This window comes from Heterocephalus glaber, unplaced genomic scaffold (assembly GCF_053883595.1).
Source record: "Heterocephalus glaber isolate CG9 unplaced genomic scaffold, H.glaber_assembly_v1.0 deba00001662, whole genome shotgun sequence".
NCBI classification, from domain to species: domain Eukaryota; kingdom Metazoa; phylum Chordata; class Mammalia; order Rodentia; family Bathyergidae; genus Heterocephalus; species Heterocephalus glaber.
The window spans coordinates 16543037-16555638 of NW_028258403.1; the positions used below are offsets into that span (position 1 = coordinate 16543037).

General features: G+C 34.7%; 1 protein-coding gene across 8 annotated transcripts in view; it reads right to left on the reverse strand.

Annotated features, from left to right (window-relative positions):
• Ralgapa1 (Ral GTPase activating protein catalytic subunit alpha 1) overlaps positions 1-12602 on the reverse strand; it is a 228736-nt gene that overhangs the window by 119234 nt on the left and 96900 nt on the right. For all 8 annotated transcript variants that reach the window (XM_013066624.3, XM_087197118.1, XM_087197119.1 and 5 more), the window contains 5 exons: positions 7201-7417; positions 6065-6241; positions 3044-3196; positions 393-586; positions 55-153 (listed from right to left, as the gene is read on the reverse strand). In XM_013066624.3, the coding sequence (XP_012922078.1) occupies positions 55-153; positions 393-586; positions 3044-3196; positions 6065-6241; positions 7201-7417 (840 nt within the window). The remainder of the gene's footprint in view (positions 1-54; positions 154-392; positions 587-3043; positions 3197-6064; positions 6242-7200; positions 7418-12602) is intronic.

The window sequence follows — 12602 nt, forward strand, 5'->3', positions numbered from 1 at the left end:
AGACTTACTTATTAAACAAAAAACTCAGACTAATATTTTATATATTAAGCTTACCTTAAAAAGCCAAGGTGTAAGAATTCTTAGTGGAGGAATCAAAACTGGTGGAGAAGGGGAGGTCAGGTTATCAGTTGAAATGCCGAGGTTATCTCTAATCTGTAATTTTCAAATAAAAGGTAACAAACCTATAAAAACTGTTTTTGTCTTCCAGTTTACTTTAATCTGAAGTTTAAATCTAGTTTCTACCACTAATCACATATTTAATTATGGTTAAGTGACTCTGTCCTGGTTGGCATCAACTTAGCTAAAATGGGGAGGGTATATGAGAGTGTTCTCTAACAAACCTCTTCTATTTCTTAATACTTTATTTTTCTTTCCTTTATATTCTCTTTTACCTTGGCTAGATTCTGCCAAAGTTCACAGAGGTAATCAAAAACTTGAGCGTGTATTTCAGGATCCATAATAGCATTGACATCTCCCAAAATGCCTAGCATTCTTCGCCACATAACAGTGGCAACATCAGCATGCCATCCGGTGAGAGTACCCCCTGCCATCACACTGCAACATTCAGAGGGAAATTCACTGATTTCTATAGGAAAAAAATACAATACTGTCAGTAACTTTTCAGAAAACTGACCACAAAAAAACAAAAAGCCAACTTAAACTAATGATCTTAAATATCTACAAAAGTGAGTAAATGAAATGAGAATATCTATGTTTTATTTTTTTTCCTGAGAAGATCAAAATCTCACCAGGTTATAATTCCCAATTATGGCAATAATTACTTATTCAATAGCACTTCTATCCAGATTTACCTGAGGAGAAAATTATGCAACTACCACTGGGTTAGATACCAGATGGAGAAATTTGTGTTTCATGTAAACATCAATTTTATAAGCACATACTCTCACTTTTATCTAATAACTACTTCACATTATAGCATCAAATTAATAAAAAATCTCAGGCTGAGAGCAGTTCCTGTAGGAAGTCTTCATAAGCCTACTTCTCTGCAAAGCTTCAAAAGAAATATATTTATATATCTCACAACCAAGCCAAATTTAGCATTAAAAGAGGTATCACAATGGCATGGAAAAGAAATTTTTACTAAAATGTAAACACAATAAAAATACTTCTTGTACTACTTAATATTGGGGCAATTATAATAAATATAGGTGACCTTGGTCCTAGACTCATTTCTGCCACTATGTATTAAACAAGTTATTTAATAATCTCATAAGGCTACACTTCCTCATCTGTAAAACACATGGTTTAGCTAAATATCATTATAGGCCTTTCTCCAGGTTAAAAAATAAATCCATTATGCTACTAAATGTATATAATCTATTATTCTACTCAATATATAGAACATAATTTAAAAGCCAATAAAGATACTTATACATTTAAAGAACTTGAGGAACTATTCTGTAGAATAAGCTTATTATTCTTCATATTGATAATATCCCAAATAATTTATAGTAAGTTCATTCTTAGTATATGTACATCCTTTATTTGTAATGGTTTCTTTGAATATAAAGTACATACAATAACTAGGTATATTACGAAAAGGTACTAGTTAGTTTTTCTACATAATAAAAAATAGGCTTCTGATATAGCCACTAAAAAGAAAATGAAAACAATGAAGTTCTAATCATTGCTGTAATACTTGCATATTCCACAGTATCTTTTTTAATACTGAGATAAATCAGCTTTGTCTCTAACTTATTCTTCCCAAAGTAAAGCTATCAAAAATTTAAATGATTAAAAGGCAAACAACACTACTTGGTGCTTGATTTAATTCTGGATCTAACTGGTATGGGATAGTTATAAAGGACACTATTGAGACAACTACGAAAATACACTATAGACTAAAATAGTAATAATGTTTTAATATTCAGTATCATGAATGATACTATAACACTGTGGTTATATAGGAAATGAACATTTTTCTCATGATAGAACACTGAAGTATTTAGGCATGAAGGGTCTGGTACCGGAGATCGAACTTGGGACCTTGCGCTTGCAAGGCAGGTGCCGGAACCACTGAGCTAAATCTCCAGCCCTGTAATTCTTTTTTAAATGGTTTAGGAGGAAAAACAAATAGGGCAAAAAACAAATACGAAAAACAAATTTCGTGTGTGTATGTATGTAGATACAGATGGAAATAGAGGCAAAATATTACAACTGGTGAATTTATGTAAATAATTTACAGGCGTTCATTTTATTACCTGTGAATTGTTTTGTAAATTTGAGTTTTTTCCCAAATAATGGGGGAAAACAGTAAACTAACAAAAACTTGAAGACTAAATAAGGAAAGAACACGTCAGAATACACAAACCAGAAAACTAGGTCTGTGTAACTGAAAGGTAACTACATGAATGAGCCTCTTTTAAAAGATTCCAGAAGTTATATGGCTTTACATTTTTTCCATAGGTCAGAGAGTAAATGTGCTACATTAACAATGAAAACTGGCTTTTTATATCATTTACTATATCTTACCAATTATGCAAAATGTCTATCTGATGCTTGTTACATCATACAGGATTTAGCAAAAGCAGCTTTTTTATTGACTTGTGGTTTCTGAGGTTCCCCAAGTCATTTTTTAACATTTACTCAAAAATAAAAATATGAACTGCCATTTTAATTAAATTTAGTTGATATATTTGTATAATCAAAATCAACAAAAAACTGTGACTTGATAAATTGCTTCACTGTGTGATTAACAAGTGATAATGCTATGTACTTTCTCCTGTGAGTCAGCAGGATCTTCCAATATAATGTTAAGAACAAGAAATGCCAAATTATGTGTTTTCTATTTTGGGAAATAGCACCATATCAATAATCTGTAATACAACACAAAAATTAACACAATCACTAATTCTAAGACTATAATTAACTATGATAAAATCTGAGCATAAATATCTTTAAGAGGAAGAAAAATACGTAGTAACAAATTTCCCAAAGACTTAGAAAAGTCCAAAGATTTATGATTCCCTGACATTAATGCCTTAAAAGGAAAAACAGCAAATATTTAATTTCCAAATATTGCCTAGATCATCTGGTGTCTGAAGAACAGAGTGGTGAAGCTTCTCATCAAGCTGTAGATCCTTCTGTTCCATGTGATCTATATTCAGTGTGGAAGGGGAAGGAGTCTGTGACCGGGATCCCAGAGTGGAATGAACTGGGGAAGCACTTTCTGAACCTGTAAATGAAATTTCATAAAGTTATTACAAAGAGTATACTCAATAGTCTATCCTAAGATATAATACTTAAAAACACCAAAGCTGGTGTGATGGTGCAAGCCTGTAATCCCAGAACTCTGGGAGGCTGAGGAAGGAGGGTTAAAAATTCAAGCCTAGCCTAGGCAACTTAGTGAGACCCTGTATCAAAATTTAAAAAGGGCTAAAAAAAAAAAGGGCTGGAGACTTAGCACAGTGGCACTATGCCTGCTTTGCCAGTGCAAGGTCCTGAGTTTGATGTCTGGCACAAAAAAAAAATTAAAAAGAGCTGGGGAGGTAGTGCAGTGCAAAGGTCATGGGTTCAATTCCCAGTACCACAACAAATAGAAATAAAACAGATTGCAAACATCAAAAGATAGCACAGGTTATAAACTGACCAAGAGGTCAAGAAAACGATAATATTGTACAAGCTTCTCTGTCAAGAAATCTCAACTCATGTTTACCATGGGACTAGTATGAAATCAGAAATGGACATATCAGATAACAGGAACCATCACTGACACTATATTTTATATACTTCAGACATGGAGCAGTTGTCGAGTCCCTGATGCTTTATGTGCCCCTATCACTGCTAGCTTGGTTCACAATTGTCCCCAGCAACCAGTTTTCCCTCGTCTCTACTTCTTCCTCTCAATCCAATCTCTATGAGACAGCAAAACATCTAAAAATCTAATGTGATCATGTCACTTCCTCATTTAAAATCATTCAAGACTTCTCTCTGGCCTCAGCATGAGCCCAAAATGTCTTAGTACTATTTTCAAGTCTTTACATCTTTCTTACCTATCTATAATCCACCTACAACTCTTATGTTCTAGACATAGAATGTAAAGTACTTATATTTACTACAAATCCATTATACTTCTGGCCTTTACTACATGATTTTTCTTTGCAGAGTCCTCAGATTAAGTCATATCATGGGATAAAAGTCTCAGGTTGAAGAGTTATGGAGTGGGTCTTTAAATCAGTGACAAAACTTCTGAGGCATTTTATTCTTCCTACTGTAAAATTCCACCCTTTTTCAAAGTTCCGTAATATCTCTAGATAACCAAAAATCTTAGTTTCGATAGTATTAAAATTTGTGTTCCAGCAGAACACAAAATCCTACATTTATTTTCTTAATTCACCCATTTTTGAGCACAGTTACATAAATTTGGCAGTTGTACAGTTTTGTAACCAATACCACAATCAAAATATAGAAAAGTTCCATGACCACAAAAAGCTCTCATGCCCATTTTCAGATCTCCTTGCCAGAATCCAATCCCAAGTAAACATTTGTCTGTTTTGTCATTATAGTTTTGGCTTCTCCAGAATTTCATATACATAAAATAAAATTATGGTTGGCCCAGGGATTTAGCTCAGTGGTTCCACTGCCTGCCTTGCAAGCACAAGGACGCAAGTTCGATCCCCGGTACCAAAAAAAGAAAAGAAGAAAATTATGGTCATATAGTTTTTTGTATTTAACTTTTGAGAGTCAAGTATGTTCTTACGTATATTAATATTTCATTCTTTTAGCTTGCTGATTATTCTAATGAATATTCAATGAATTAATACATTACAATATCTATTCACTAGTTCATGGACATTTTGTTTTCATTTTTTTAGTTTGCTTTTCTTTTTTTGGTGGTGTCAAGGAATGAAGCCAGAGCCTTTGCACTGAGTTACCTCCTAACCACCCCCCAACTCCATTTTTGTTTTGTTTTGTTTTGTTTTAGTTTAAGAAAAGAGTCTTGCTAAATTGCCAAGCTGCCCAGGCAGGGCTCATACTTGTGACTCTTCCTGCCTTAGCCTCCCCAAATGCTGGGAATACAGGTGCGTACTAACACACCTAGCTTGTTTTCAATTTTTTGCTACTATGAATAATGCCACTATGTACTTTCACATACACTATCCAACGTAAGAAATCAGAAATAATGGTATGATAAATGTTTAAGAGATACTGTAAAGTTCTATCCCCTAGAAGAGGAGGCAGAAGGTGAAAATACAGAATGAGTTCCTGCCTATCTAGTATTCCCCTGGACCAATTTCATAAATTAAACTGGCTAGGAAATGTCTAATTCAGAAATATACTCCAGTCTTGCAAGTTCAAGCCTACTACGAGATGCACGGACCACTCCACTGCTATTTAATAAATAATTACTTAGCAAGGAGCATTAAACTGCAGCTGGAACCAGAGTGAGTGGGGAACCTTCCAGATCTGTGGGCCTCTAGCTACTCAGGCTTCCTCTTATCCCTGCATTAACCCTTCAATAATGTGACCGCATTTAACATGACCGGATTTTCTCAGATTTGTCTTTATTTAATCTGGCTGGGCATGACCAGATGCAAAAGGTTTCTGAAAAATATATTAGAGTAGTGGCAAACAGACCTTCTATTAGACACTGTGTTTTATATTTCCTACAACAAATACTTTGCTAGGGGCCTGGGATTTAGCTCAGTGGTTCCAGCGCCTGCCTCGCAGGTGCAAGGTCCTGAGTTCGATCCCTGGTACCAAAAAAAAAAATACTTTGCCAAAAAAATCTATTTAAAAATCTAGGTTGTGAATGACCATGAAAGATATAGTGCCATATTTTATAACTGCAGAAAATGCTCTAGTGCAAATATTCTGTGAATGTTAGGCATTCAAAGGGCCCTTTGAAAATTATAAAGACTTCTTGTCAAGAAACTACCATATTTTAATATTTTTTTACTCATCTTTAACAATGGAGGGGGAAAACAATACTTGAGTACTTTATGTAATATAAATAATACTGAAGACTTCTCAAAAACTTAACTAGATTCTATGGAGGTTTAAAACCTGAATTGAAGGAACAAATCCCCTCAAGTAACTTTACCAGTGACTGTTGCAACTTCAGCAGAGAAAGCCTGCTGATTAAGACTGTTTGTTTCAGAATCTATATGAAGTGTGGTTAGACTAGCCACTTCCTGCTCCTCAGCACTCTGATGATGGCCAGAGAAAGAATCCACATCAGCAGAGGATGCAATTCCAGGGTCACCTCCAAAGCTGAAGTCTACAGAAAGGAGAAAGGCTGGTATGAGTCCCTGGTATAAAACAAAAATATTTATAAAAGAGACACAGCAAAATGATCAAACATTAACATTTCCTCTAAATCTTTTACTTATGCAATTGTAAACAATGGTAACATTTTAAAGATTATAAAGATATTTAAAGATTCCATAGTTTTATTATTAACAATAATGAGAAGAGACAGAGACACGTGGTATAGCACCACTAATTTGATCCATGTTTTTTGAGAGCTGGTAATACATTTAGTGCGTAAGTATTTTATAATCTCTAGTTAAGGAATATATAAAAAATGACGTGGTAAAATAATCTTTCTCTTGAATCATATTCATCTGAGATCAAGGTAGTATACAATTAACCCACGAAGGAAGGAAACATGTAATTTACCAATGCACCTCCCAGTTCTTCACAAACTTGATTCCCAAGGTTTTCATTTTCTTTTTAATTGTGATGCTCTTCACTAATTGTCAAGTATAACAGAAGTACCGCAGAATAATCATGAGGTCATAATAAAGTGCCAAGTAATATCACAGAAGTAATTTTAACATGGAGCAATCTATTTAAGAAAGGTTCTGAGTATTGTAGTATTCAACATTAGTCAATGGTTCGCAAATGTAAGTGCATGAAACAGTAGCAACTCATAACCATGAACTGTCCTTTATTTTCCTTTTCACATTTTTTGGTCTTAAAATTATAATTTGTTCTATGAAAAGGCAATATTTCTTATTTCTCATATGCCCTAGTTGGGCAAAATAAAGTGGTCTCAACCTGAGGTAAATTCCCAGAAACTTCCTTAGGAATTTCACTGAGAAGTGAAATCAAATTATGTATGAACCACTGTCTGAGTTAACACTGGAGAGGAAGATGATGGCTATATAACTGTAACTCAGTCTTGAACAGACAATCAATACAAAACATGCTACTCAAATACTAAGAGATACTTGCTGTCAAATTTTCGGCCATCATACTGGAAAGCACTGAAAGAATCTGAGTGACTGTCTGAGCTGATAAGATCACTGCTCCCTGCACTAGCAGGAGAAGTCCATTCAGAGGGCACGCCTGGGTCATCAATGGGGCGCATCTGGTTCTGCTTGTTTAGAATATCAGGGAGGTCTTTAGGAATCTCAAGGCTGCCTGGACTACTTCCTCTTCTTGTCATATTCTAAAAATTTAAGAAACATTTTACCATTAAAAAAAAAGAATTTTTATGGAAAACAGTATGCAGATTCCTTAAAACGGCTAAAAGTACAAATTTAATTCAACCAAGCAATTCTCCTTCTAGGTAGGTATCTATTTGAAAAAGTAAAAGGCATCACAGTACAGTGATACATGCATACCTATGTTTATAGAAGCACAATTCATAATAGCTAAATCTTTGAGGCATCCTATATGTCCATCAAGAGATGAATGGATAAAACATATTTATATAAAATGGAGTATACTCTGCCATAAAGAGAAACAAAGTTGAGTCATTTGTAGAAAAATTGATGCATCTTGAGACCATAATGTTAAGTGAAATAAATCAGATACACAAGCTTAAATATTATATGGTTTATCTTATATGAGAAACCCAATATATAAAGTGCAAAATAAGTGACAGACAATAGGGGAAAAAAAGTTATTGTACCAGCATGACCAATGTATCTAAGAGTGTACCTTAATTTAGTATAACTGTCTTATGTTTTTTTGGCCTGTTAATCTCTGTTTATGATAATTAATTTGATAGGGATGTATAAAATAAATAAATGAATCTGATCCTGGCCAAAATATATAAAAGGGGGTGGTGGAGGTGAATGGGGAAACAAAGAATTGAGATATGTTATGTACATGTACCAATTCCCCATAATTTATGTAATCATTATGTACTGCAAACATGTATTAATAAAAAATTTTTAAAAAGAATTTTCCATTCTCACTGAGCATCTGAAATCTTTAATTTTCAAGAAAATCATCATAAAAAGTGCTGAGCTTTAGGCCACTCAGTAGGAGGGAGGGGGATACACTTACCAAACAATCTAAGAGTATGAATTAGTACCTAAACTACTGTTGTTCTGGTTAAAGCAAAGAACACAGTAGTAGATGTTGTTGGGCCTGAGGATCTTAAGCTTTGCTAAGATCCATGGAGTAAATATAAGCTAAACAGTAGAAAGCACAAAGGATTTTTTTTTTTTTGGTACCGGGGATCGAACTTGGGACCTTGCGCTTGCGAGGCAGGTGCCAGAACCACTGAGCTAAATCCTCGGCCCAAGAACAAAGTATTTAAGAATTTAAGCAGAAAAAGAAGATGCAAATAGGAAAGTTGGAGAGAAGGAAGAATGATGGCAAAGATGTCCTTCTATAATAATTTCACAATATATAAGTCACCAAACACTACTGTGCCCAGCTATATAAAACAAATACTAATGGATATGAAAAGTCAAATAAGCACTAATACAATAGCAGTGGGGGAACAATACCCCACTGTCACAAGCAGATAGATCAACTAGACAAAAAATAAGCAACAAAATACTAGAACTCAATCAAACTTTTGAACAAATGAACTTAACAGACATTTACAGTGTTCCACCCCACAAAATCAGAATACACATTCTTCCCAGTTGTACACGGGTCGTCCTCCAAAACAGACCACATATTCGCTCATAGAACATGTCTAAGTAAGTGCAAAGGAACTGAAGTTATCCCCTGTATATTATCGGACCATAGTGAAATGAAATTGGAGATCAATAGCAAAAGAAACTGCAAGAATTTCATAAACACATGGAAATTGAACAATACACTTCTGAATAACCGATGGGTCACAGAGGAAATTAAAGATGAAATCAGACAGTTCCTACAATTAAATGACAATGACAATACAAGATATCGGAATCTATAGGACACAATGAAAGCAGTCTTACAAGGGAAATTCACAACAATGAATACTCACATTAGGAAAACAGAGCGAGCCAAATTAAAAAACCTGATGCTGAACCTCAAGCATCTAGAAAAAGATCAGGACAAACCCAAAGCTCACACAAGGGAGGAAATTATAAAGAACAGATCAGAAATCAATGGAGTGGAGACTAAGAGAACGATACAAAAAAAATCAATGAAGCCAAGGGTTGGTTCCTGGAAAGAATAAACAAAATTGACAAACACTTCGCCAACCTTATCAGGAAAAGGAAAGAAAAGGCCGAAATCTATGCAATTAGGAATGAAAAGGATGAAATTACAACGGACCCAGCAGAAATCCAGAGGAACATCAATACCTACTTCGAGAACCTATATGCCAGTAAGATGGAAAACACAGAAGAAATGGATAGATTCCTAGACACATATGAATTACCAAAGTTGAACGAAGAAGACCTCAAAATTCTAAACAACCCAATATCAATCAATAAAATTGAAAACATAATTAAAAACTTACCAACTAAGAAAAGCCCGGGTCCTAATGGCTTCACTGCTGAATTCTACAAGATATTTAGAGAGGAACTACTGCCACTACTGTTTAAACTCTTCAATGAAACTGAAAGGGAAGTAATACCCCCAAATTCATTCCTGGAAGCATGCATCACCTTGGTCCCCAAAGCAGAGAAAGACCCAACTGAAAAAGAGAACTATAGGCCAATCTTACTAATGGATATAGATGCAAAAATCCTTAATAAGATACTGGGAAATAGAATCCAGAAGATCATCAAGAAGATCGTACATCGTGACCAAGTGGGATTCATCCCAGGGATGCAGGGATGGTTCAACATATGCAAATCAATAAATGTAATACAATCTATAAATAGAGCCAAGGACAAAAACCATACGATCATCTTAATAGATGTAGAAAAAGCATTTGACGAAATCCAACACACATTTATGATAAAAACCCTAGAAAAAATTGGAATTTCGATCCCTGGTACCAAAACAAACAAAAAAATTGGAATAGATGGTCTCTACCTCAATCTGATAAACGCCATCTATGGAAAACCAATAGCCAATATCATACTAAATGGTCAAAAACTGAAATCCTTCCCGCTAAAATTAGGAACAAGACAAGGATGTCCACTGTCACCACTCTTATTCAATATAGTTTTGGAAACATTAGCCACAGCAATTAGACAAGAGAAAGAAATAAAAAGAATAAAGATAGGAAAGAAGTAAAACATTATTTTCAGATGACATGATACTCTATATAGAAGACCCCAAGAACTCCACCAAAAGTCTTCTAGACTTAATAACCAAATTCAGTCAAGTAGCTGGTTACAAGGTCAACACACAAAAATCAACAGCTTTCCTCTACATGAACAACAGACTCACTGAGAGAGGAATAGGGCAAATAATTCCTTTCACAATAGCATCCAAAAAACTGAAACACCTAGGAATCAACCTAATAAAAGAAATCAAAGACCTCTTCTCTGAAAACTATAGCACTCTGAAAGAGAGAGATTGAAGATATCGGACAATGGAAAGACATCCTATGCTCCATTATCAACATAATGAAAATGGCCATACTTCCAAAACTGCTATATAGATTCAATGCAATTCCAATTGAAATTCCAGCAGCATACTTCATGGACCTTGAGAAAACAATCCAAAAATTCATTTGGAACAAGAAGAGACCCAGAATAGCAAAAGCAATTCCAGGTAACAGAGAAATGGCAGGGGGTACTACAACCCTCAACTTGAAACTATACTACAAAGCTACTGTGATAAAACAGCATGGTACTGGCAAAGAAACAGACTTGAGGACCAGTGAAACAGATTAGAAGATGCAGAAACAACGCCAGACACACTCAGCCATCTCATTTTGACAAAGGAGCCAAACACCCTCACTGGAGGAAAGATAGCCTCTTTAATAAATGGTGCTGGAAAAATTGGGTTGCAACTTGCTAAAGATTAAAACTAGACTTACATCTCTCACCATGCACTAAACTAAAATCTAAATGGATGAAAGATCTAAATATTAAATCCCCTAGAAAAAGACTTTATAAACAAAACCTCAGTTGCCCGTGAACTAGCACAAACAATCAACAAGTGGGATTTCTTCTTACTAAAAAGCCTCTGTACAGCAAGAGAAACCACCAGCAGTGTGAAGAGACAACCCACAATGTGGGAAAAACATTTTCACCTGCTGTTCCTCGGACAAAGGTCTACTATCTAGAATCTATAAAGAACTTAAAAATATCAGACCTCCCAAATTTAAAGACTAAATCCAAAAAATGGGCATCTGAAATGAACAGACATTTCTCAGACAAAAAAGTAGAAATAGCAAATAAATACATGAAAAAATGTTCAACATCACTGGTCATTGGAGAGATGCAAATGAAAACCATGCTGAGATTCCACCTCACCCCAGAAAGAATGGCTGCTACCATGAAATCAACCAATAACAAATGCTGGCAGGGCTGTGGGAAAGAGGAACCCTGCTCCACTGATGGTGGGAATACAGACTGGTGCAACCACTATGGAAATCAGTATGGAGATACCTCAAAGAACTAGGACTGGAAGTCCCATTTGACCCAGGTATTCCCCTGCTGGGGATCTTCCCCAAAGAATTAAAAGAATCATACCACAGTGATATATGTGCACCCATGTTCATAGCAGCCCAATTTGTAATAGCTAAAACTTGGAAGCAGCCCAATTGTCCATCAACTGGAGACTGGATAAAGAAAATGTTCTTTTTAATAAAATGGAATACTACTCAGCCATAAAAAATGAGAAATTAGAGACATTTATAGCTAAATGGATGCACATTGAAGCAACAGTCTTAAGTGAAATAAATAGGACACACACGTGTAAATACCAAATAGTTTCTCTAGTGTGAGAAACTGAAAATGTAAATAAGGACTAAAAGGTATAATTGATAATGTGAAATAGAAAGAAAAGGGGCAAAGGGGAAGGGGAAGGGGTAGGGGAAAGGAAAGAAGGGAATGGAATTAATATGAGAAAATGAAAAAAATGGAAACAAAGTTTTATAAATGGGGAGGAATGGTGGGGTTGAAGGGAGGGCGGGGAACTAGGGAAAAAATAAGAACCAAGAGATTATGTAAAGGTGCAAATTTCCAATGATGAATGTCATTATATTGTTTACCTAAAAGGTACCAATGAAATTAATTTAAACCGTAAAAAATAATTTCACAATCATTTTTATCCATTCAAGAAAAAAACTAAAAAAAGCAAAATACAAGAGCTATAGAAAATTTGAAACCCAAATGTAATTTGACCAATTCCACATATATTTATTCTTCCCTAACAATTATGCATTATTAGGGATATAAAATAGCTTCTATTTTATTTTTCTAAATTTATTTTAATTAGTACATATATGCCATACATAATGATCACATTCATCATAGGGAATTTGTACACAATGTCTT